This window comes from Jaculus jaculus, chromosome 7 (genome assembly GCF_020740685.1).
Source record: "Jaculus jaculus isolate mJacJac1 chromosome 7, mJacJac1.mat.Y.cur, whole genome shotgun sequence".
Taxonomy (NCBI): domain Eukaryota; kingdom Metazoa; phylum Chordata; class Mammalia; order Rodentia; family Dipodidae; genus Jaculus; species Jaculus jaculus.
In genome coordinates, this window is record NC_059108.1 from 65,067,674 (window position 1) to 65,092,893 (window position 25,220).

The following is a 25,220-nucleotide window of genomic DNA, read 5'->3' on the forward strand; positions in this document are numbered from 1 at the left end:
ACCAGCCTAGCTCAGCCACTCATGCACAGCCAGATATATAAAGTAGTAAAGCATCTGGCATACATTTGCAGTGACAGGAGAACTTGGCATGTCCAAACACACACTGCATATACACACAGGTGCAAATAAATAAAATTTAAAAGATTCTTGGGCCAGTATGGTGGTGTACACACCTTTAAGCCCAACACCTGAGAGACAGAGGTAGGAGGATTGCTGTGAGTTTCAGGCCTGCCTAGGAAAGTGAGTTGCAGGTCAGTCTGGGCTAGAGTAAAACCCTACTTCAAAAGAAAACAGAACAGCTAGGCATGATGGTGCACCCCTTTACTCCCAGTACTTGGGGAGGCAGAGGTAGGAGGATCAACATGAGCTTGAGGCCACCCTGAGACTACATAGTGAATTCCAGGTCAGCCTGGCCTAGAGCGAGACCCTACCCTGAAAAACCCCCAAAATTCTTGGGACCACAAGAATGTCTCAGCATAAAAGAGTGCTTCCTCCACAAATAAGAAGGCCTAAGGAGTCCTGAGACTGCCTGACTTTGGTTTCCCAGCATTCATGTAAACGGTGGGACAAGACCATGCATGTCTCTAACCCCAGACTAAACTAAAGATCAGAGACTTATCAGGGCTCATGAATACTGCAAGTTCTGGAATCAGTGGAAGACTGACTTAAAGAAACAAGCAAAACTGTAATTAGCGGTCACCTAACATTCCCTGGCCCCTGCACACAGAGTACACGAATATATATATATTTGAATATATATATACACACACATGCATATATACTATATACCAAGCCATACACACATGTGCACATATATACTGTATACCAAGCCATATATACTATATACATGCAAAAAAATTTCTTCAATTCCAAGATGCTTCATAGAAGGAATTTGGGAGCATTCCTTCCTTTTCAATTGTGTGAAATAAGGACTGGTTTTAGTTCTTTGGTGAAGATTCTGTAAAATTTAGCAGTGAATCTGTCTGGGCCTACCCTCTTCTCCCCCTCCCCCGAGGTAGGGTCTTGCTCTAGCCCAGGCTGACCTGTAATTCACTGTAGTTTCAAGCTGGTCTTGAATTCACAGCAATCATTCTGCCTCTGCTTCCCAAGTGTTGGGATTAATGGTGTACACCATCACACCTGGCTCTGGACCTTTTGTTTTTTGTGGTAGGGTTTCATTCTAGCCCAGACTGACCTGGAATTCACTGTGTATTCTCAGGGTGGATTCAAACTCACAGCAATTCACCTACCTCTGCCTCCTGAGTGCTGGAGTTAAAGGGATGTGCCACCACATCCAGCTTTGGACTTTTTAAGAGAGAGAATTGGTAAGCCAGGGCCTCAGCCACTACAGTCGAACTCCAGATGCTTGTGCCTCCTAGTGCGCATGTGTAACCTTGCGCTTGCCTCACATTTGTGTGTCTGGCTTACATGAGATCTAGAGATCAAACATGGGTCCTTAGGCTTCGCAGGCAGGCACCTTAACCATTAAGCCATCTCTCCAGCCCTGGGAGGTTTATCTTTTGATCAGTTTTGCCAAGGGTTTGTCAATGTATGTTTGTTTGTTGAAGAACCAGATCTTCATTTTATCAATTTTTTTAAAATTATTTTTGTTGTTTCTAGTTCATTTATTTCTGCTTTGATCTTGATCATTTCTTCCCATGTGGTACTTTTGGGCTTAACTGTTCTTGTTTTTTCCAATGCCTTCAGATGGATAGTTAATTCATTTGAGGTTTGAGGGTTTTTTTTGTTTTTCAAGATAGGGTCTTACTCAAGCCCAGGCTGACCTGGAATTCACTATGTCATCTCAGGGTGGCCTCAAAATCATAGCAATCCTCCTACCTCTGCCTTCCAAGTGCTGGGATTAAAGGTGTGTGCCACCATGCCCAGCTGTTTGGTTTTGTAAGGTAGGCAGTTAGTGCTATAAACTTTCCTCTTAAAACTGTCTTCATTGTGTCCTGTAAGTTTTGGTATGTTGTGTTTTCATTGTCATTCAGTTCTATAAATTTATTTATTTCCTTTTTTTATTTCCTGAACAACACATCATCTATTATAATAGCAAATTGTTCAGTCTCCAGGAGTTGGTATTTTCCCTATTGTCTGCATTCTCAGCCTCGATATTTTTTTGTTTTATTTTAGTTTAACTTATTCATGAGAGAAAAAGAGAATAGGCCCACCAGGGCCTGGAGCCACTGCAAACAAACTTTAGATGGGTACTGGGGAGGTACAGGAGGATTAGCTCAAGTTTGAGGCAAGTCTGGACTATAGTATAAGCAGTATGAGACCCTGTCTCAAAAAAAAACCCAATTTAAAAAAATAAGTATTTATTTTCAGGGAGGGGAAGAGAGAGAATGGGCACTCCAGGGTCTCCATCCACTGCAAATGAACTCCAGGTGCATGCACCTGTACTTCTGGCTGTACATGGGTGTTGGGGAATCAGACCTGGGTTGGTCGGCTTGGCAGGCAAGCACCTTAATCCCTGAACCATCCCCCACCTCCAAAAAATTCCAATTTTTAAATAAGTTTGGATTAAATCTAATTATACATAATTGGACACAGATCCCATGTGAATTCTAATATTTTTGAATTATCAATATATGTCTTATTTAAGAGAGAGAGGAAGGAAGAGTTTGTTTGCAGTGGCTGAAGGCTCTGGCGTGCCCATTCTCTCTTGTGTGTGTCTCCTCTGCTTGCAAATATTTTTAACAATAGTCCTTTAACACCAATATTATTTAAGTACAGTTCACTCAGAAGGTAACACTTGGGACTGGGGAGATGGCTTAGCAGTTAAGGCGCTTGCCTGTGATGCCGAAGGACCCAGGTTTGATTCCCCAGTATCCATGTAAGCCAGATGCACAAAGGGGTACATGTGTCTGGAGTTCCTTTGCAGTGGCTGGAGGCCCTAGCATGCCCATTCTCTGTCTTCTATCTCTGTCTCTATCTGCTTGCCAATAAAATAATTAAAATAAATAAAATCTAAAAAATAAGAAGATAACACTTGAGAAAATGGTCATATTAGAAAAATATATTTATAACTGTAGCATTTTTTTTTACATTACAGATAGTTGCTGGATTCCCTGGAGTTTAATTAATATTGTATACAATACAGAAGTTTTGATTCCTCGTGTTTTAAATGGGGATCTAGAGGAAAATTTTGTCTTGTTTTTTTATTACTAGGTAATACTCTATATTTGTTATTGGTTGCTGACCCTCTTATCTGGCTAGCTTATTCAGGTCATCAATATGATTTGCTTACCTGTTTATTATTGGTCAGAATACGCATTTTAAACATTAGATGTTGCTATCAAAATAAGAAAATACAGAGCCGGGTGTGGTGGCACATGCCTTTAGTTCCAGCACTTGGGAGATAGAGGTAGGAGGGATCCCTGTGAGTTCAAGGCCACCCTGAGACTACATAGTGAATTCCAGGTCAGCCTGAGCTAGAGCAAGACCCTACCTCGAAAAACAAAAATAAAGAAATGAATAAAAGCAACGACGATCCAATATTGAAACCTTGGTTGTGATATTTCAATGAAATAACTTAAAAAAATGTTTTGTAGCATTTTAAGTGTAACAACTATTTAGTTTGCCTTTTCATTCATTTTTATTTTTATATTTTCCTCTTGAAAATGTAAAATAATTTAAATAGTATACTTGTAAATTATAATGATGTAAAATTGATGAATGTATGTATCTGTGCATATGTACACACATAAATGGCTTTTTCTTAACCAAGGATTTTTTTGGTATCTGTATAAAAGGTTTTGTATAAAAGTTTACTTTCAATAACAGTAATGTATAATAAAAACATGTGAAGTTGTTATTTTTTATTTGATTATTTCTTTTCTTGTATAATTTTAAAAGTGAAAGTTCCTAAAGGATATGGGGGAGCTATTTAAAGGGTTTCAGAATGAGAATGTAGTTAGCTCACTTGCTATGGGTTGGCTGATTCATTAGATGACATCCATTGCTATTGCCTTCTTTTTCACAGCATGCACTGGACTGGTACAGTAATCCCTACTTTTTCTCCTGGAGTCTTTATGTGAAGAATGTGAGAGACAAACATTGTCTATTCTGTCAAAAGGTTAAGAAGATAGAGAAACTCCATTCTGAAAGTATGTCATTCTGTAAGAATCCTGCCTTCCTGAGTCAGCCATCCTTGTAACCAAAGCTGCTGTTTTTTTCACTTTTTTCGTTTCTTCCTCCCAGTTCATCCATAAGGCCTAGAAAGAAAGGAATCTTTACCATGGAGCTCCATATCCTGTAGTTTTGTTTTTAATGTATATATTTTTTATTGACAACTTCTATACTTACAGACAATAGACCATGATCATTCCCTCCCCTCTCCCACTTTACCCTTCACAACTCCACAATCCACCATAACCCCTACCTCTCTCCATTAGTCTCTCTTATTTTGATGTCATTGTCTTCTCCTATTATGGTGCCCTTGTGAAGGTATTGCTAGGCACTGTAAGGTTGTGGATATCGAGGCCAGTTTCTGTCTGGACATCTGCATTGTAAGGAGTGGTACCCTTCCTTTGGCTCTTATATTCTCTTCTCCACCTCTTCTGCAATGGACCCTGAGCCTTGGATGGTGTGATAGGCATGTTTCAGTGCTGGACACTCCTCCATCACTTCTCAGCACTATGTTACCTTTGGGGTCATCCAAGTGGTCACCACCATCTGAAAAGAGAAGCTTCTCATTTGGCCTGTCTGGTCAAACTTGAGGCTCCCAAGTGTCCACTGTTTTCACAGTTGATGACTTCTGTCCCAAAGGGCTGGATGCAGGGCAGTTTTATCCAGCTTTTATTCAGCTGGTCTACAGGAAGAAGGTTTTCTGCTCAGCACCAGCAGGAATTCTCAGTGACCTTGGTGCTGAAACATGAGGAGTCTTTAGCAATAGAGTCTTGCCATCTGTTTCTGGTGGGAAACCAAGGGCCTTGGCAATAATCTGTAATGTTTTGGAGGCAACAGGGACCTTCCTGGCCAACAACTCACTGGCACTGAAAGTTTTCTAGTAATATTCTATGGCTTCTGGATGTTCCATTATCCAAAAAAGTAGGCTTTCATATGTCTTTTTCAGAATATCTTGAATTTTGATTGACCCTCCTCCCACCCTACTCAATCTCTTCCCCTTGCCTCGCTTAGGCCATTCCATTCCTTATAGTCTGTTCTACTTACATATATACAATACCATCCCCTTAAGTCCTCTCTCCTTCCTCCATTACAGCCTTTTTAAAAAAAATTGTTTTTGTCCATTATTTATTTATTTATTTGAGAGCGACAGACACAGAAAGACAAATAGAGGGAGAGAGAATGGGTGTGCCAGGGCTTCCAGCCACTACAAATGAACTCCATATACGTGCGCCCCCTTGTGCATCTGGCTAACATGGAACCTGGGGAACCTAGCCTTGAACTGGGGTCCTTAGGCTTCACAGGCAAGCGTTTAACCGCTAAGCCATCTCTCTAGCCCACAGCCTTTTTCTCACTTACTGACCTCTGCTACTGATTTTTGGTTCCAGCTCACTCACAAGTCTGTACATTTGTAGCTAGGATCCACATATGAGAGAGAACATGCAACGTTTGGCTTTCTGGGCCACATCCATCCATTTCTCTGCAATTTCATAATTTCAGTTTTCTTTACCACTGAATAGTATTCATCTGTTGAAGGACACCTAGGATCATTCCATTTCCTAGCTATTGTGAATAGAGTAGCAGTAAACCTGGTGGTGCAAGTATCTATCTCTTAAGGTAGTGAGAAGAGTCCTTAGGATATATGCCTATACCTGGATCATATGGTAAATCTATTTTTAGCTGTCTCAAGAACCTCCACACTGATTTCCACAATGGCTGTGCTAGATTACATTCCCACCAACAATGTAGAAGGGTTCCTCCTTTATTGTCATTTGTTTTCTTGATGGTAGCTGTTCTGACAGAAAGTGAGATGGAGGGTTATAGTAGGTTTAATTTGCATTTCCCTGATGACTAAAGATGTAGAACACTTTTTAAAATGTTTATATGCCATCTGTATCTTTTTTTTTTTTTTTTTTTTTCTGGTTTTGCTGGTCACACTCTAGCCCAGACTGACGTGGAATTCACTATGTAGTCTCAGGGTGGCCTTGAACTCCCGGCAGTCCTCCTACCTCTGCCTCCCGAGTGCTGGGATTAAAGGCGTGCGCCACCATGCCCAACTGTATTTCTTCTTTTGAGAACTCTCTATTTAGTTCCATAGACTTTTTTATTTATTTATTTATTTATTTTATTTTTTTAGGTAGGGTCTCTAGCCCAGGCTGACCTGGAATTCACTATTTAGTCTTAGGGTGGCCTTGAACTCAAGGTGATCATCCTACCTCTGTCTCCCGAGTGCTGGGATTAAAGGCGTGCACTACCATGCCTGGCCCAATAGCCCTTTTTAAGAAATATTTTATTTTTATTTATTTGAGAGAGGGAAAGAAGGTAGAGAGAGAGAATGGATACACCAGGACTTCCAGCCACTGCAAATGAATTCCAGACACATGCGCCATCTTGTCACCTGACTAATGGGGTTACTGGGGAATTGAACTGAGGCCTTTTGGCTTTGCAGGCAAGCACCTTAACCACTAAGCAATCTTTGTAGCCCCATAGCCCATTTTTTAATTGAGCTGTTTGATTTCTTATTTTGTTTTTTGAGTTCTTTGTATATTCTGGATATTAATCCTCTGTCAGATGTATAACTGGCAAAGATTTTCTCCCATTCTGTAGGTTGCCTCTTTGCTCTATTCACAATGTCCTTTGCTGTACAAAAGCTTTGTAATTTCATGAAGTCCCAGTGGTTGATTAGTGGTTTTATTTCCTGAGCCACTGGTGTTACATTCAGAAAGTCATTGCCTATGCCAGTATTTTGAAGGGTTAACACTATTTTTTCCTCTAGTGGTTTCAGAGTTTTAGGTCTGATATTAAGGTTCCTGATCCTTTGGACTTGATTCTTTTTTTTTTTTTTTCGAGGTAGGGTTTCACCTGGAATTCACTATGGAGTCTCAGGGTGGCCTTGAACTCACAGCGATCCTCCTACCTCTGCCTCCCAAGTGCTGGGATTAAAGGCGTGTGCCACCACGCCCAGCTTGGACTTGATTCTTGTGCATAGTGAAAGACAAGAATTTATTTTAATCCTACATATAGAAAACCAGTTTTCCCAGCACCACTTGTTCAAGAGGATATCTTTTCTCCATTGCATATTTTTGGCATTTTGTCAAAAATCAGATGGCTATAGCTGCCTGGAGTCCTCTGTTCTGTTCCATTCATCTACATGTCTGTCTTTGTGCCAGTACCATGCTGTTTTTATTACTATGGCTTAAAATCTGGTATGGTGTACCGCCAACCTTATTTTTTTATTGCTTAAAATTGTTTTGGCTATTCGAAGTTTCTTGTGTTTCCAAATGAATTTTAGGGTTGTTTTTTCTATTTCCATGAAGAATGTCATTGGAATTTTAATGGGGATTGAATTAAATGTATAGGCTGCTTTTGGTACGATTGTCATTTTCACAATTTTGATTCTTCCAATCCAAGAACATAGGATGTCTTTCCATTTTTTAGTGTCTTCTGCAATTTCTCGAGTGTTTTAAAGTTTTCGTTGTAGAGCTCCTCTACTTCCTTGGTTAGGTTCATTCCAAGGTACTTTATTTATTTATTATTTATTTTGAGGCAAGTGTGAATGGGAGAGAGTTCCTGATTTCACCCTCCACGTGTTTGTTGTTAGTATATAGGAAAACTACTGATTTCTGTATGTTTATTTTTGTCCTGCTACCTTACTAAAACTATTTATCAGCTCAAACAGCTTGCTGGTAGAGTCTGTAGGGTTCTTTATGTATAGAATCATATTATTTGCAGATAATGATCTATTCCTTTCCAATTTGTATCCCTTTTATGAGTGTCTCTTGCCATATTGCTATAGCTAAGACTGCTGACAGTGGATACCATTGTCTTGTTCCTGAATTTAGTGGAAAAGCTTCAAGTTATTCCCCATTTGGTATTATGTTGCCTGTAGGTATGTCATAAATAGCCTTTATTATGTTGAAATATGTTCCTTTTATTCCCAGTTTTTGTAGGACTTTTACAATGAAGGGATGTTGGATTTTCTTAAATGTCTTTTCTGCACCAATTGAGATGGTTATGTGATTTTTGTCCTTCAGTTCTTTTATATAGTTTATTACATTTATTGATTTGTGTATGTTGGACCATCCCTGCATCTCTGAATAAAGCCTACTTGTTCAAGGTAAATAATCTTTCTGATATATTCTTGTATTCTGTTTGCCAATATTTTGTTGAGACTTTTTGCATCTATGTTCATGAGGGAGTTTAGTCTGTAATTTTCTTCTTTCTGTCTTTGCCTGATTTTGGTATGAGGGTGATGCTGGCTTTGTAGAAGGAGTTCGGTAGTATTCCTGCCTTTTCTATTTTATGGAAAAGTTTGAGAAGCATTCTTATTAGTTCTTCCATGAAGGTCTGGTAAAATGCACCAGTGAATCCATCTGTGCCCGGACTTGTTTTAATTGGGAGATTTTTTTTTATTTTTTTCTGCAGTAGGGTCTCACTCTAGCCCAGGCTGACCTGGAATTCACTATGTTGTCTCAGGCCGGCCTTGAGCTCATGGCAATCCTCCTACCTCTGCCTCCCCTCCTGAGTGCTGGGATTAAGGGCGTGCGCTACCACACCCGGCTGGGAGATTTTTTATAACTGCCTGGGTCTCTGCACTTATTATAGGTCTATTTAACTGGTTTATTTCATCTTGATTTAATTTTCATAGGTCATATAAATCAAGGAAATCATTTCTTTCAGATTTTCAGACTTAGTAGAATATATGTTCTTAAGGTATGTCCTTATGATTTTCTGAATTTCGTTTGTATCTGTTGTAATGATGCCTTTTTCATCCCCAATTTTATTAATTTGTGTCTCTACTCTCTTTCTCCTGGTCAGATTTGCTAAGGGTTTATCAATCTTCTTTACCCTTTCAACCAACTCTTTGTTTTATTTATTCTTTGTAGTGCTTTTTTGGTTTTTGTTTCACTAATATCTGCCCTAATCTTTATTATTTCTTCCCATCTACTGATTTTTGGTTTGCCTTCTTTTTCTGAGTTGAAGCATTAAGTTCTTTACTTGTGACCTTTCTAATTTCTTTTTTCTTATGTTTTTAAACATTTATTTATTTATTTATTTGAGAGAGAAAGAACAGGTGTGCCAGGGCCTCCAGCCACTGCAAAAGAACTCCAGATGTGTACACAACCTTGTACATCTGCCTTACGTGGGCCCTGGGGAATTGAACCTCTGTCCTTTGGCTTTGCAGGCAAGCACCTTAACCACTAAGCCATCCCTCTAGCCCTCAAATTTCTTTTTAATATTTTATATTTATTAAGCCGGCTGTGTTGGCGCACACCTTTAATCCTAGCACTCGGGAGGCAGAGGTAGGAGGATCACCGTGAGTTTGAGGCCACCCTTAGACTCCATAGTAAATGCCAGGTCAGCCTGGGCTAGAGTGAGACCCTACCTGGGGAAAAAAAAAAACATTATATTTATTTATTTACTTATTTGATAGGGAGAGAGAGAGAATGGATGTGCCAGGGCCTTCAGCCACTGAAGATGAACTCCAGATGCGTGCACCCCCTTGTACATCTGTTTAATGTGGGTTCTGGGCAATTGAGTCTGGGTCCTTTGGCCTTGTAGGCAAATGCCTTAACTACTAAGCCAGTCCTCCAGCCCTAGCCCTCTAATTTCTTAGTGTATGCACTTAAAGCTATAAGTTTTCCTCTTAGACGGCCTTCATTGTTTCCCAAAAGTTTTGGTATGTTGTGCTCTCATCATTTGTTCCTATGAATTTTTTCATTTCCTGTTTGATTTCTTCAATATCCCAATCATCATTCAGTAGTGTGCTATTTAGTCTCCATGATTTTGTTTATGCTCTGTAGCTTTTCTTATTGCTGATCTGTAGTTTAATTCCATTGTGGTCAGATAGAGTACAAGGAATTATATCAATTTTCCTGTATTTGTGTCATAATATATGTTCAATTTTGAGAGAACGTTCCATGTGCTGCTGAGAAAAATGTGTATTAGCATTTGCATGGAATGTTCTGTAGATATTTGTTAGGTGCATTTCTTCTAAGGCATCATTTAATCCAGATTTCTCTGTTTATCTTGTGATCTTCTGTCAGTAGAAGAGAGTGGGGTATTGAAGTCACCCACTACAGTTGAGCTTGGTGTTATCTGTGACCTTAAATGTATTTGTTTGATGAAATCATGAGCACCCATATTAGGTGCAAATATGTTTAGAATCGTAATATCTTCCTGTTGAATTGTCCCTTTTATCGTTATAAAGTGACCTTCTTTATCTTTCCTCACTAATACTGGTTTGAAATCTATCCTGTCAGATATTAGGTCCTTTTGCTTTGAATACCATTTTCCATCCTTTCACCATAAGAAAGTATCTGTCTTTTATAGAGAGATGAGTTTCTTGGAGGCAACAAACAGAGAGATCCTGACTTTAAATCCAGTATGAAAGCCTGTATATTTATTTGATTGGGGCATTGAGGCCATTGATATTAAGAGGTATTATTGGAAGGTACATGCCATTCTTCTTGTTTTGTAGTGTCTCCTTTTTTCCCTTTACTGTCTTGAATTAAGTGTTTTTTGAGTATGATTTATTTTTCCCTGTTTCCTCATATGCCTGCTTTCCTTTCTCTTCAGTGTGTAAGATTACTTCAAGCATTTTCTGCAGAGCTGGTTTATTCGTCATATGTCCTGTTAGCCTGCTTTTGTTATGAAATGTCCTTATTTCTCCATCAATTTGGATGATAGCTTGGCTAGGTAGCATATTCTTGGTTAACATTTGTTGTCTTTCAGAACTTGGAATACATTATTCCAAGCCCTTCTGGCTATTTTTTAAAATTAATTTATTTTCCATTAACAACTTCCATGATTATAAATTATCCATGGTAATGCCCTTCCTACCCCCATTTTCCCCTTTGAAATTCGATTGTCCATCTTATCCCCTCCCCCTATCAATCACTCTTTCTTTATTCTGATGTCATGATCTTTTCCTTCTATTATACAGGTCTTGTGTAGGTAGTGTCAGGCAGTGTGAGGTCATGGATATCCAGGCCATTTTGTGTCTGGAGAAGCATGTTGTAAGGAGTCCTACCCTTCCTTTGGCTCTTACATTATTTCTACCACTTTGTCCACAACAGACCCTGAGTCTTAGAATGTGTGATGGAAATATTTCAGTGCTGAGCACTCCTCTGTCACTTCTTCTCAGCACCATGATGCCTTCTGAGTCATAGCAAGGTCACTGCCATCTGAAATGAGAAGGTTCTCTACCAAAAGTGAGAGTAGCATTGATATATGGGTATGAGCATTAAGAGAACTGCTTCCTGGGTAGTTTGATGAGCATAGTATATACATTTAACCAAACAGCAGCAGATGTTACACCCCTTGGGTTCATGATGACCCCTGTTGTAGGTTTTCAGTATCAGGGATGTATTCCCTTCCATGGAGCAGGCCTCCAGTCAAATTAGAGGGTAATTAGTTTCCACCATGACAGACGTGCCACTATTGAACCCACTGGCTCATTTGGACTGGCTGGCCACATATAAGGCTTGCAGTGTCCACTGTTGAGTATCTTCACTGGTGATTTCCCTTTCTCCCATTGAACTACATGCAGAATGGCTTCTTCCAGCTTTCTGTCAGCTGGTCTACATGGAGGAGGTTTTCAGCTTAGTTCCAGCAGGATTTCTCAGTGGCCTTGCAGGCCAAGTAAGTTGAGTCGTCAGTGATAGGGTCTTACCATCTATTCCTGGTGGGAAACCAAGCACCTCGGCAATAGCCTGCAATGCTTTAGGGATCATCAGGGACCTCTCTGACCAACAACTCACTGGAGGGTATCCCATCCCTGGCACTGAAAATTTTCTAGTAACAATCTACTTGATCTTGAGTGTTCCATTGTCCAAAAAAGTAGGTTTCCATATGACTTATTTATATCCTCTTAGAGTTTGATTAACTCTCCCTTCACCTTTCCTTTACTCAATCTCATCCCCTGACCATTCTGTAGGTTGCCTCTTTGCTTTCTTCACTGTGTCCTTTGCAGTGCAAAATCTTTGTAATTTCATGAGATCCCAGTGATTAATCTGTGGTTTTATTGCCTGAGCAATTGGGGTTGTATTCAGAAAGTCTTTGCCAAGACCAATATGTTGAAGGGTTTCCCCTACTTTTTCCTCTAGCAGTTTCAGCGTTTCAGGTCTGATGTTAAGGTCTTTAATCCATTTGGACTTAATTCTTGTGCATGGCGAGACAGAAGAATCTATTTTCATCCTTCTGCAGATATATATCCAGTTTTCCCAACACCATTTGCTGAAGAGGCTGTCTCTTCCCCAATGAGTATTTTTGGCATTTTTATCGAATATCAGGTGGCTACAGCACTTTGGGCTTACATCTGGGTCCTCTATTCTGTTCCACTGATCTACATGTCTGTTTTTGTGCCAGTACCATGCTGTTTTTGTTACTATGGCTCTGTAGTATAGGTTAAAATCAGGTATGGTGATACCACCAGCCTCTTTTTTGTTGCTCAGTATTATTTTAGATATTCAAGGTTTTTTGTGATTCCAAATGAATTTTTGGATTGTTTTTACTATTTCCATGAAGAAAGCCTTTGGAATTTTGATAGGGATTGCATTATGTGTAGATTGCTTTAGGTAAGATTGCCATTTTCACAATATTGATTCTTCCAATCCAGGAACAAGGGATGTTTCTCCACTTTCTAGTGTCTTCTGCAATTTCTCGCATGAGTGTTTTAAAGTTCTCATTGTAGAGATTCTTTACTTCCTTGGTTAGGTTTATTCCAAGGTACTTTATTTTTTTTTCTGATGCAATTGTGAATGGGAGTGATTCTCTGATTTCATCCTCTGTGTGTTTTTTGTTAGCAGATATGAAGGCTACTGATTTCTATGTATTTATTTTGTATCCTGCTACATTGCTGTAGGTTTTGATCAGCTCTAACAGTTTGCTAGTAGAGTCTTTAGGGTCCTTTATGTATAGAATCACGTCATCTGCAAATAATGATAACTTGATCTCTTCCTTTCCAATTTGTACCCCTTTTATGTGTGTCTCTTGCCTTATTGCTATGGCTAAGACTTCCAAAACTATATTAAACAAAAGTGGGGCCGGGTGTGGTGGCACACGCCTTTAATCCCAGCACTCAGGAGGCAGAGGTAGGAGGATCACCATGAGTTCGAGGCCACCCTGAGACTACATAGTGAATTCCAGGTCAGCCTGAGCCAGAGTGAGACCCTACCTCGAAAAACCAAAAAAAATAAAAATAAAAAAATAAAAGTGGGGACAGTGGATACCCTTGATTCCTTATTATTTAACTTTTTGAGTTCTTTGTATATCCTAGATATTAATCCTCTATCAGATATATAGCTGGTGAAGATTTTTTCCCCATTCTGTAGGTTGTCTCTTTGCTTTTTTCACTGTGTCCTTTGCAGTACAAAATCTTTGTAATTTCATGTGGTGCCAGTGATTAATCTGAGGTTTTATTGCCTGAGCAGTTTTTCCCCATTTAGTAATATGTTGGCTGTATACTTGTCATAAATAGCCTTTATTATATGGAGATATGTTCCTTCTATTCCCAGTCTCTGTAGGACTTTTATCATGAAGGAATGTTGGATTTTGTCAAATGCCTTCTCTGCGTCTAATGAGATGATCATGTGATTTTTGTCCTTCAACCAATATATAATGTATTATATTTATAGATTTGTGTATGTTGAACCATCCCTGCATCTCTGGAATAAAGCCTACTTGGTCAGGGTGAATGATCTTTTTTTTTTTTTTTTTTTTTTTATTTATTTGAGAGCGACAGACACAGAGAGAAAGACAGATAGAGGGAGAGAGAGAGAATGGGCAAGCCAGGGCTTCCAGCCACTGCAAACGAACTCCAGACGCGTGCGCCCCCTTGTGCATCTGGCTAACGTGGGACCTGGGGAACCGAGCCTCGAACCGGGGTCCTTAGGCTTCACAGGCAAGCGCTTAACCGCTAAGCCATCTCTGAATGATCTTTTTGATATACTCTTGTTTTCTGTTTTCCTATATTTTGTTGAGAATTTTTGCATCTATGTTCATGAGGGACATTGGTCTGTAATTTTCTTTTTTTGTTCTATCTTTGCCTGGTTTTGGTATCAGGGTGATGCTGGCCTCATAGAAGGAGTTTGGTAGAATTCCTTCTTTTTCTATTTCCTGGAAAAGCTTAAGAAGCAATAGTGTTAGCTCTTCATTAAAGGTCTGGTAAAATTCAGCAGTGAATCCATCCGGGCCTGGGCTTTTTTTAATTGGGAGATTATTGATAACTGTTCGGATCTCCATGTTTGTTATAGGTCTATTTAAGTGATTAATCTCATTTTCATTTAATTTAGGTAGGTCATATAAATCATGGAAATCATTCATTTCTTTCAGATTTTCATACTATGTAGAGTATATGCTTTTATAGTATGTCCCTATGATTTTTTGAATTTCTCTGGAATCTGTTGTGATGTTACCTTGTTCATCTCTGATTTTATTAATTTGTGTCTCTTCTCTCTTTCTTTTGGTCAGATTTGCTAAGGGTTTATCAATCTTGCTTATCCTTACCAAGAACCAACTCTTTGTTTCGTTAATACGTTGGATTGGTTTTTTTTGTTTGTTTGTTTCTATTTCATTAATTTCTGCCCTAATCTTTATTATTTCTTCCTGTCTACTGCTTTTTGGTTTGCCTTGTTCTTCTTTTTCCAAGGCTTTAAGGTGAAGCATTAGGTTGTTTACTTGCGACCCTTCTAATTTCTTAATATAGGCACTTAAGGCTATAAAGTTACCTCTTAGAACTGCCTTCATTGTGTTTCAGAGATTTTGGTATATTGTGTTCTCATTAACATTTGACTCTATAAATTTTTTGATTTCCTTCTTGATTTCTTCATTGACCCATTCATCATTTAGTTGTGTATTGTTTAATTTCCATGAATTTGTGTATGCTCTATAGCCTTTCTTGCTACTGATTTGTAGTTTAATTCCATTGTGGTCAGATAGAATGCAAGGAATTATTTCAATTTTCCTGAATTTGTTAAGATTTGCTTTGTTTCCTAATATATGGTCTATTTTAGAGAATGTTCTATGTTCTGCTGAAAAGAATGTATATTCTGCCGCCTTTGGATGAAATGTCCTGTATATATCTGTTAGGTCCATTCAATCTATGACCTCATTTAGTCCAGATGCCTCTCTGTTTATTTTTTCACAGGATGACCTGTCAATTGATGAGAGTGGGGTGTTAAAGTCACCCACCACCACTGTGGTTGGTGTTATCTGTGACTTACAGTGTTTGTTTGTCGAATTTGGGAGGTCGCATGTTAGGTGCATATATGTTTAGGATTGTAATGTCCTCCTGCTGGAGTGTGCCGTTAATCAATATAAAGTGACCTTGCTTATCTTTCTTGACTAACGTTGGAGTAAAGTCTACCTTGTCTGATATTAGGATAGCAACCCCTGCTTGTTTTCTAGGCCCATTTGCTTGAAACACCGTCTTCCAACCTTTCACCCTAAGATAATGTCTATCCTTTGTAGAAAGGTGAGTTTCTTGGAGACAACAAATTGTAGGATCCTGCTTTTTAACCCAGTCTGCAAACCTATGTCTTTTCGTTTGGGGCATTGAGGCCGTTGACATTAAGAGATATTATTGAAAGGTGTGTATTTATTTTTGCCCTTTTTTTTTTTTTTTTTTTGTGGTTCCCGTTCTACCTGTGCTCTCTTCTGTTAACTAGTATTTGAGTATTGCTTGTTTTTTCTATGTTCCTTATATGTGTGCTTTTCCTTTTCTTCACCATGGAGGATTCTATCAAGTATTATCTGTAGAGCTGGTTTTGTCTTCAAATACTCCTTTAACCTGCTTTTGTCATGGAATGTACTTATTTCTCCGTCTATTTGAATGGATAACTTTGTAGGATAAAGTAACCTTGTTTGACAGTTGTTATCTTTCAGAACTTGGAATATATCACTCCATGCTCTTCTGGCTTTAAAAGTTTGTGTTGAATAATCTGCTGTAATCCTGATGGGCTTGCTTTTGTAGGTAAGTTGCTTTTTCTCTCTAACTGCTTTCAATATTTTTTCTTTGGTGTGTGTGTTTGGAAGTTTGATTATAATATGGCTTGGAGAGGTTTTTTCCAGGTTTTGTCTGGCTGGGGTTCTAAAGGCTTCCTGTATCTGCATTGGCACCTGTTTCCCAATTTGGGGGAAATTTTCTTCTATGATTTTGTTGAAGACACCTACTATGCCTTTGGAGTGGAATTCTTCTCCTTCTCCTGTGCCCTGAATTCTTATATTGAATCTTTTCATAGTGTCCCGAATATCCTGAAATTTCCACTCATACTTTTCTATAGGTTTGTCTTTCTCTTTGTTGTACTGTATTAGATCTGCCACCTGGTCTTCTAGCTTAGATATTCTGTCCTCTTCCTCATCCATCCTACTGGTGAGATTTTCTACAGAGTTTTATATTTCATTAACTGTCTTCTTCATTGCTAGTAATTCTGACTGGTTTTACTTTATTATTTTTATTTTCTTATTTATGTCTTATATTGCCTTCTTTATTTCATTAAATTGGTGTCCTGCATCTTCTTTGATTTCTTTGATTTCCTCTTTGATTTCTTCTTTGTTTCTTTTGATTTGTTCTTTGACCTCTTTGAACATATTTATAATCATTCTTTTGAACTCTTTCTCAGGCATTTGCTCTAACTCGTTCTCACTGGAGGACATTTCTGATGCATTCATACTTTTAGGTGGATTTATATCGTCTTTTTAGTGTTTCTTGTGTTATAATGTATATATTTTTGCATCTTGGTTTAAGTTAAAGCTTAGATTTTCTAGCTAGCTGGCTAGTCTTAGCTGTATCAATTGATTTGATGTTATATATTTTCAGGGTAGGAGCTTAAGGTGTTAGGTGTGGCTCTTAAGACTTGGAGTATCTACAAAGGTGTTTCTTGGGTTGAGTTTGCCTCCTTTGGGAGTATTCAAGCAGGCTGAGTGGAATAAAATACAGGTAGATTCTAAAATTTAACTAAACAGTGTACACAATCAATCAAAAACAGCCCCAAGTAAGTATGCAAGAGTAGTTATTATAACGACCAGATCCTCTATGAACAAAGAGGTTAAGATTCTGGTCTGTTGAGGGATCCAAGTCAGCTTGCGACCAAGTGAGACCCTTCCCTGGTGCAATCCCAGTTACCTTGGATGATTTTGGTCTCAGTCAAGTTGCTGGCTGGGTCGTCGGTCTGTTGTTCTGATTTCTGGAACTGGGCACTGGCTTCTCCTGCGGGGCAAACCGAGCCTGGCAAGTGTGGCCCTGCAGATCAGCACTACTGCTGCTAAAGCTGCCGCTGCTGGGTTTGTAGCCGCTGCTGCTGAAGCTGCTGCTGGTGGACCCACTGCTGCTGCTCCTACTGCTGCTGTTGTAGCTGCCACTGCTGGAGCCACCATTGCTGCTGAAGCTGTTGCTGCTGTGTCCACTACCGCTGCTGCCACTGAAGCTGCTGCTGCAGGATCTGCTGCTGCTGGGTCTGCCGCTGCTGCCCCGTCTGTAGCTGCTACTGTTGGGGCCGCTGTTACCGGTTCCGGAGCCACTGATATTGCTGCCGAACTCTGGTCTTGCTTGGGTCCTGCCGTAGCTGTTCCCGGGACGCTGCTCTGTTCGCTGGAGCTGGGTTCAGGCGGTGGGGTTGGGGAGGGAGCCGCAGCTGCTCTGGTTCTCTCGCTGTTCATGTGTTCCTCTACCTCGTGGTCTGCTCCTCCGTTGCTCACTGCCGCTGTCCCTTCACGTTTCCCAAGTTGCGCATAGCACCAGTGCGAGTGGAAGCTCCCACACCTTGCTTTTCCTGCGGCTGGAGCCTAGCCTGGCCGCTTTCTTGTGTGCTGCCGCTGTTGGCGTAGCTGCCGGGGCCGCTTTTGCCGGCCTGTGCGGGCTCTGGATCTCTTCTACTCCGCTGCCACTTCAATTTCCTATACACCTCACTTTTTTGTTAAAGTGTGTATTTTCCTGAGTTTTTTTGTTCTTTTTCCCCCCTAGGCTGCTTTGGTGTGGTACTACGCTGCCATCTTAACTAACCGGAAGTCCTCGTTTTTCTTTATTTCTGTTTCCTTATGTATGCCATGTATTGACCTCCTTATTTCATTAAGCTGGTTTCCTATGTCTTCTTTGATTCCTTTGGTTTCCTCTTTCATTGCTGTGATTTCCTTCCTGATTTCTTTGAATATATTTATAATCATTCTTTTGAAATCTTTCTTAGGCATTTCCTCTAAATAATTCTCAGTGGAGGTCATTTCTAATGCATTAATACTTTTGGTGAACTTATATTGTCTTGATTTTTGGTGTTTCTTGTGTTATAATGTATATATTTTTGCATCTTGGATTAATTTAATGCTTGTATTTTCTATAGTATTATTAGATGTATCAATCAATCTGATGTTATATATCTTCAGGGTAGGAGCTTAAGGTGCTAGGTGTGGCTGTTAAGACTCTCCTAGTATCTACAAAATTGATCCTTGATGTTGGGTGTGTCTGCTATGAGAGTATTCAGGTAGGCTGAGTGGAACAAAATACAGGTAGATTCGAATATTTAACTAAACAAAGTATACATTCAACGAAAAAAAGCACAGGTGTTTATACAAGAGTCGGTATTAGGGCTGGAGAGATGGCTTAGCACTTAAGCGCTTGCCTGTGAAGCCTAAGGATCCTGAGACTATGTAGTTAAGTCCAGGTCAGCCTGAGACAGAGTGAGACACTACCTCGAAAAACCAAAATAAGTCGGTATTATGACAACTAGATACTCTTAACAAAGTCACAGTCCCTTAGGATGTGTGTTGTTCTACACCCTTAATACTGCCAACTAGGAAGCTAAGATTTCTGGTCTGTTGAGGGTTCCAAGTCAGCTTGTGACCAAGTGAGACCCTTCCCTAATAAGCAACAGATGTGAAAACAAAGCCAGTATAAATTAGGAAGAACAAATGACAAGCCCAAAATATAGTTTATTTAAGAATGGATAATCGGGCTGGAGAGATGGCTTAGCGGTTAAGCGCTTGCCTGTGAAGCCTAAGGACCCCGGTTTGAGGCTCGATTCCCCAGGACCCACGTTAGCCAGATGCACAAGAGGGCGCACGCGTCTGGAGTGCCTTTGCAGTGGCTGGAAGCCCTGGCGTACCCATTCTCTCTCTCTCTTTCGCTGCCTTTCTCTCTCTCTCTGTCTGTCACTCTCAAACAAATAAATAAATGAACAACAACAACAAAAAAAAAAGAATGGAAAATCCAACCATCCATCAGATTTAACATATAGTTTATTCTGATATGGAAGGTGCAATTAGCACTTCCAATTCAAGCCTATATACCAGGCTTATTTGGTGGGTACTTACGTGGTGTAATCTCAGTTAACCTTTTGGGCTAATGTTGGTGTCATTTATCCTGTGCTTCTGTTTGGATCACTCTTTGTTGCACTGTGGGTTCAAGTAGGCTGGCTAGGTTGCTGGATCACTGCTTTGGTTGCTGGTTCTGGGTGCTGAGATTTCCCTTCCCCAAATCTCTGGTGCTTGCCAGCACTTGGCTGGTGGTGCCAAGGGGAGGCTGTGGATAGTGGCTCTAGTTCTCCTGGTGGTCCTCGTGATCCTCTACCTCACGAGCTGAGGTCCTCTCTTTATGAATAACTGCAGTGTGAGTGGAGAACCCCTCTTCCTGGCTTTTTTTTTACAACTGTGGCCTGGTGGACCTGCTGCAACTGCTGCTTGAGCCGCTTTTGCCTTCCTATGTGGCCTCTAGATGCTCTGGACCTCTCCTACTTCTTTACTGCATTTGGTAATGTCTTATACACCTCATTTTTTAGTAGAATGGGTGCGCAAGGGCCTCCAGCCACTGCAAATGAACTCCAGATGTGTTTGACCCCTAGCTAACGTGGGTCCTGAACCTTGAACCAGGGTCCTTAGGCTTCACAGGCAAGCACTTAACTGCTAAGCCATCTCTCTAGCCCTTATGTTTGATATTTTACTTAAAAAAAAAAATTTATTTATTTGAGAGCGACAGACACAGAGAGAAAGACAGATAGAGGGAGAGAAAGAGAATGGGCGCACCAGGGCTTCCAGCCTCTGCCAACGAACTCCAGACGCGTGCGCCCCCTTGTGCATCTGGCTAACGTGGGACCTGGGGAACTGAGCCTCGAACCGGGGTCCTTAGACTTCACAGGCAAGCACTTAACCGCTAAGCCATCTCTCCAGCCCAATGTTTGATATTTTATAGTGTCCTGAATCTCTTGAAATTCCCACTCATGCCTTCCTATTAGCTTGTCTTTCTTTTTGTTGGACAGAATTAGATCAGCCACCTGTCCTTCCAGTTTAGATATTTTGTTATTTTCTTCATTCATTCTACTGGTGAGACTTTGTGCATTTTTTTACTTGACTTACTGTGTTTTCCATTTATGTATTTCTGACCAATTTTTCTTTATTATTTCTATTTCCTTATTTATGTCTTGTATTGACCTCCTTATTTAATTAAATTGGTTTCCTGTATCTTTGATTCCTTTGATTTAGTCTTTGATTTATTTGAGCATATTTATATTCATTCTTTTGAATTCTTTCTCAGGCATTTCTTCTAAATCAGTCTCACTGGAGGTAATTTCTGATGGATTTATAATTTTTGATGGAATTATAGATTGTCTTGTTTTGTGTGTGTGTGTTTCTGTATTGTAATGTAGATATTTTTGTATCTTGGATTAATTTTTTTTTGTTTACTGAAATGCACAACACAATTTATTCATTTGCCATCTCAATACAGAAGGAGAAGAAAATTTTCTAATCCCAATGTGATTGTTAGTCCCTTTTTTTCCCCAAATTTTTATTAACAACTTCCATGATTTATTTAAAAAATCCCATGGTAATACCCTCCCTCCCCCCCACCTTCCCCTTTGAAACTCTATTCTCCATCATATCCCCTCCCCATCTCAATCAGTCTCTCTTTTATTTTGATGTCATGATCTTTTCCTCCTATTATGATGGTCTTGTGTAGGTAGTGCCAGGCACTGTGAGGTCATGGATATCCAGGCTATTTTGTGTCTGGAGGGAGCACGTTGTAAGGAGTCCTACCCTTCCTTTGGCGCTTACATTCTTTCCACCACCTCTTCTGCATTAGACCCTGAGCCTTGGAAGGTGTGATAGAGATATTGCAGTACTGAGCACTTCTGTCACTTCTTTCCAGCACTATGATACCTTCTGAGTTGCCCCAACATCTTGGATTAATTTGATGCTTGGGTTGCTGCAGTATTCTTAGATGTATCAATTATTGTGATATATATATCTTCAGGGTAGGAGCCTTAGTGCTGGGTATGGCTCTTGAAAAAACTCAGAGAAGTGATCCTAGGTGTTGGGTTTTCCTGCTATGCATGATTCTAGTATGCTGGGTTGAACAAAATGGCAAATTCTAAAATTTAACTGAACGATATACACATTGAATGAAAACCAGCAGAGTATTTATGCAAGAGTAGGAGGTATTAAGACAAGCAGGATTAGCAGGGAACATTGGTGGCCAAGGTTCCACAGGATAGCCCGGGTTCTGCAGGCAGGGTGCTGGCCCATGCCCTGGGCTGCTGAGTTCCTGACCCCAGATTGCTAGCCTGTCACGCGAGGGTGCCACCTGGCCACAAGGGGTACCACTGGGCCAGAAAAGTGCCTGCTGCCTGGCCGAGTGCTGGTGTCTGCTTCCTGCTGCACTCAGCTGGGGCTGGCCTGTGCTCTGGCTCCAGGATGGCGGCCAGGGGAAGCGCTGCAGCGGAGGCCTCTGGAGGCCTGCTGGGCCTGGGCGGGCACCGCCAGCCTGTATGAAAACCCATGGACAATCCCAAATATGTTGTCAATAACGAGAATTGGGCTAGCTCCAGTTATGGACTTTTTGATTGTTGAAGAAGATTTTAATGTTGTGCTTGGAGTTTTTGCTTTAGCTGGGCTAACTGATTTGTTCCACTTATGTGATAATTTCAAGAGATGTAATGTTGATTGCTGCTGCTTTTTATGTCAGTTATCGAACTCTTCTAACACCGAGAACACAAGCTAAGTATTTCAATCCTTGCTATGCTACTGCTAGGTTGAAACCAACATTCATCAGCAAGATAAAGCTGCATCAGCCTAGTTATTATCACTATGGTCGGAAAATTGTTCAGGTGATAAAAGACAGATGAGAGTCACCCATCTCCATCAGCAAGGAAACCACACACAGCAGCGGTGGCAGTGACAGCACCACTGGAAAGCTACAGAGTTCCCCTATTTTGGTGTTCAGCTTAAAAAAAAAAAAAAAAAAAGACTTGTCAAAAAAAACATGTCTCCAAAACTGAAGTAATGTGCAATGAAAATAAGTTTGATCATGGGCCTTTGCCAAATTTCCAATGTATTTTAAAATGCAAATAAAACTATAATGTAGAATTTTTAATCTTAGCTTGCTTGATTATTTTTACAAGATGGATTATTCAAATAATTCTCAGTGAATTTGAGGCCACCCTGAGACTACATAGTGAATTCCAGGTCAGCCTGGGCTAGAGTGAGACCCTACCTTAAAGGGGGGGGGGGGAGAAACTATCAAAGCAGAAATTCAGAGGCTACAAAGCACTCTACACTAAATCAGACTGACAACAGGCCTGTTATGGCTCATGGAAAATTGCTGAAGAGAGGGTGAAAAGATTGTAAGAGCCACACAGTGGGTAGGAATACCCTGAGGTATTCCCTGCTCCTTAGGGACTGGCTGAGGTCTTTATGACCCCACAGAAAATACCATAACCCCACCAATGAGGGCCCCCAGGATAAAGGGAGCAAGAACAAGAGGATAAGAGAGTATATGACCAGCTATATGTATAAAATAAAAAATAAAAATGCAGTACAAACTAGGCATGGTAGTGCACGCCTTTAATTCCAGCACTTTGGAGGCAAAAGTAGGAGGATCGCCATGAGTTCAAAGCCACCCTGTGACTACTGAGTGAATTCCTGGGCTAGAGCGAAAACCCTCAGGGAAAAAAAAAACAAAAACAAACAAAAAATTCTTCTCTGTCTGAACAGCTCTGAGTCTCAACCTGTCCAGGAAATTCCCACCACATTCCTGGAGGTCCCAGGGAGATCACACCACAGGACCACTTGTTGGGTAGAAGGGGCTGCTGCTCTCTGGACCCACAGCCCACTGTAGCCTCTGGAATCAAGAAGTGTGCACCCCTGACATGATTTTGGTGTTTCCTAAGAGCCTTGGACCACTGTGCCTGAACCACAGAGTAAGAATCCTGGTGGCCAGCAGGATCAGGTAGGAAAACCACAGGGTACTTATTAAAGTAAGGAGCTGTCCCAGATTGATCCCCACAGGTGGAGTTCCAAACCTCTAGATAGTTCTGACATGACATTCTTCGTTCCATCAGGACCAAAGTTGTTCACTAATATCAGGATATTAGTGGCACTACTGAGTGACTGAGGGTGAATGTGAGAATGCAAGTGATGGCTCTACTTTGAGGCTACAGAGTCTTATTGAGCCCTAACCTGTGGTTCCACTGACTTGTGGGGTCATTTAACCTAAATGGGCACTCATCTCCCCACAAAAGAGGGCTCTGACCAAGCACAGGGTTTATCTGCATAGCCCTAAATTAAGACCCCTTAATGCACTGCAAAGCAACCAGCCAGGCATCTGACTGAGGGAGAGTCTCTGGACTCTACTCCTCCACCCCAGTGCACACAAAACATACACCCTAGGTACATATAAATTAACATGAGTTCCTCCCAGTTGAAGTACCCAACGGTGCTCCAGACTATGTTAGGAAATTCTATGGCATGATATTCTGGAGACCTTCAGTGAAGTTGATCCTTTGATGTGGAATGGCCGCCTGAGGGCACCGTAGTTCTGGCTACCATCTGTAAAGCAAGAGAAGTTTGCACCAGAGACCCGGGCAATCCTGACCAGTTCCTGTACACGGATTCCCAGCATGTGCTAGCTATGTGTCCACCTGACTGGCTCTGCTTCCATGCACCAAGGAAATCAGCCCTTGTGCTGGCCACAGGAACTAAAAAAAGAGAAACCTCTGATCTATCAGCCCACTGAACAGTACGCTCAGGCCCCCCTATATCTTCCACCCAGAAACCAGGGACGCCACGGCCTGCCATTTACCTGGCTCAGCAGTCGGAGGACAGCCAAGATCTTCCACTGTAGTCAACACCTCTACCAGCTGAAAAATGGGGAAGATGCACCAACTCAGGCCACCTGACCCCTCTGTCCTTTGCAACCAATTCCAGGCCTGTCCCTTCCCTGGGCAAATGGACAGATGGACTGGTCTGATGCAGTATATTATTAGTCTTTCACTACCACTATCCTCCTGAACTGGTATCACCATACTCTACCATACTCAGAGGAACCCTAAGCCATGACAGACTTCCTGACCACTATAATGCATAGCCACCAGCCAACTTGGGATGACTGCTGTCCACCTGCTTCACCTCTGACAAGAGGTGGCACCAAGCTGCCCAAGCCTGGTTGATTACCCAGATCCCCCCCCCCCCGCGCCAGATGCTGCGAATCCTGAGCAATTTGAAGACACTGCCCTTCCAGATAAGTGCCCAAACTGGGACCCCAATATCTAAAGGGATGCTATCCCACATCTGGATGAGATGAGCAATCTTAGAAGGAGCCCAAGTGGGTGCCCAGGGCACCACCAATCTGACCAAAGTGAGCAAGGTGACTCAGAAGCCACAAGTTGCCCAGCCAATTCTAAGAGGGACTGTGATGCATACTGACACTTCACTCCATTTGATCATGAGATCTGGGAGTACAGAGCTGTGGTGAACACAACCTTTGTCCAGCAGTCAGCTTTGGATAAGCATCAGAAATTACAAAAGGTAGGTTTCACTGGAATGAGTATCAATCAACTCATTGATATTGCAGCCAAGGGTGCCTAACTGAGAGGAAACAGCATGCAGAGAAAAGAAGTGCCTGGATAAGCCAGGCGTGGTGGCACACGCTTTTAATCCCAGTACTCAGAAGGCAGAGGTAGGATTGACTTGAGTTCGAGGCCACCCTGAGATTACATAGGGAATTCCAGGTCAGCTTGGGCTAGAGTAAGAACCTACCTAGAAAAACCACACACACACAAAACCAAAAATACCTGGGAAAAAAGGTCAAAATCATGGCCATGGTCCTC

At 41.0% G+C, this 25,220-nt stretch overlaps 1 protein-coding gene across 3 annotated transcripts in view; it reads left to right on the forward strand.

Moving 5' to 3' along the window:
• Casp8ap2 (caspase 8 associated protein 2) overlaps positions 1-22,491 on the forward strand; it is a 75,428-nt gene extending 52,937 nt beyond the window's left edge. For all 3 annotated transcript variants that reach the window (XM_045154212.1, XM_045154213.1, XM_045154214.1), the window contains one exon: positions 22,145-22,491. In XM_045154212.1, the coding sequence (XP_045010147.1) occupies positions 22,145-22,238 (94 nt within the window). In that variant the 3' untranslated portion in view covers positions 22,239-22,491. The remainder of the gene's footprint in view (positions 1-22,144) is intronic.
• The last annotated feature ends 2,729 nt before the right edge of the window (positions 22,492-25,220 follow it).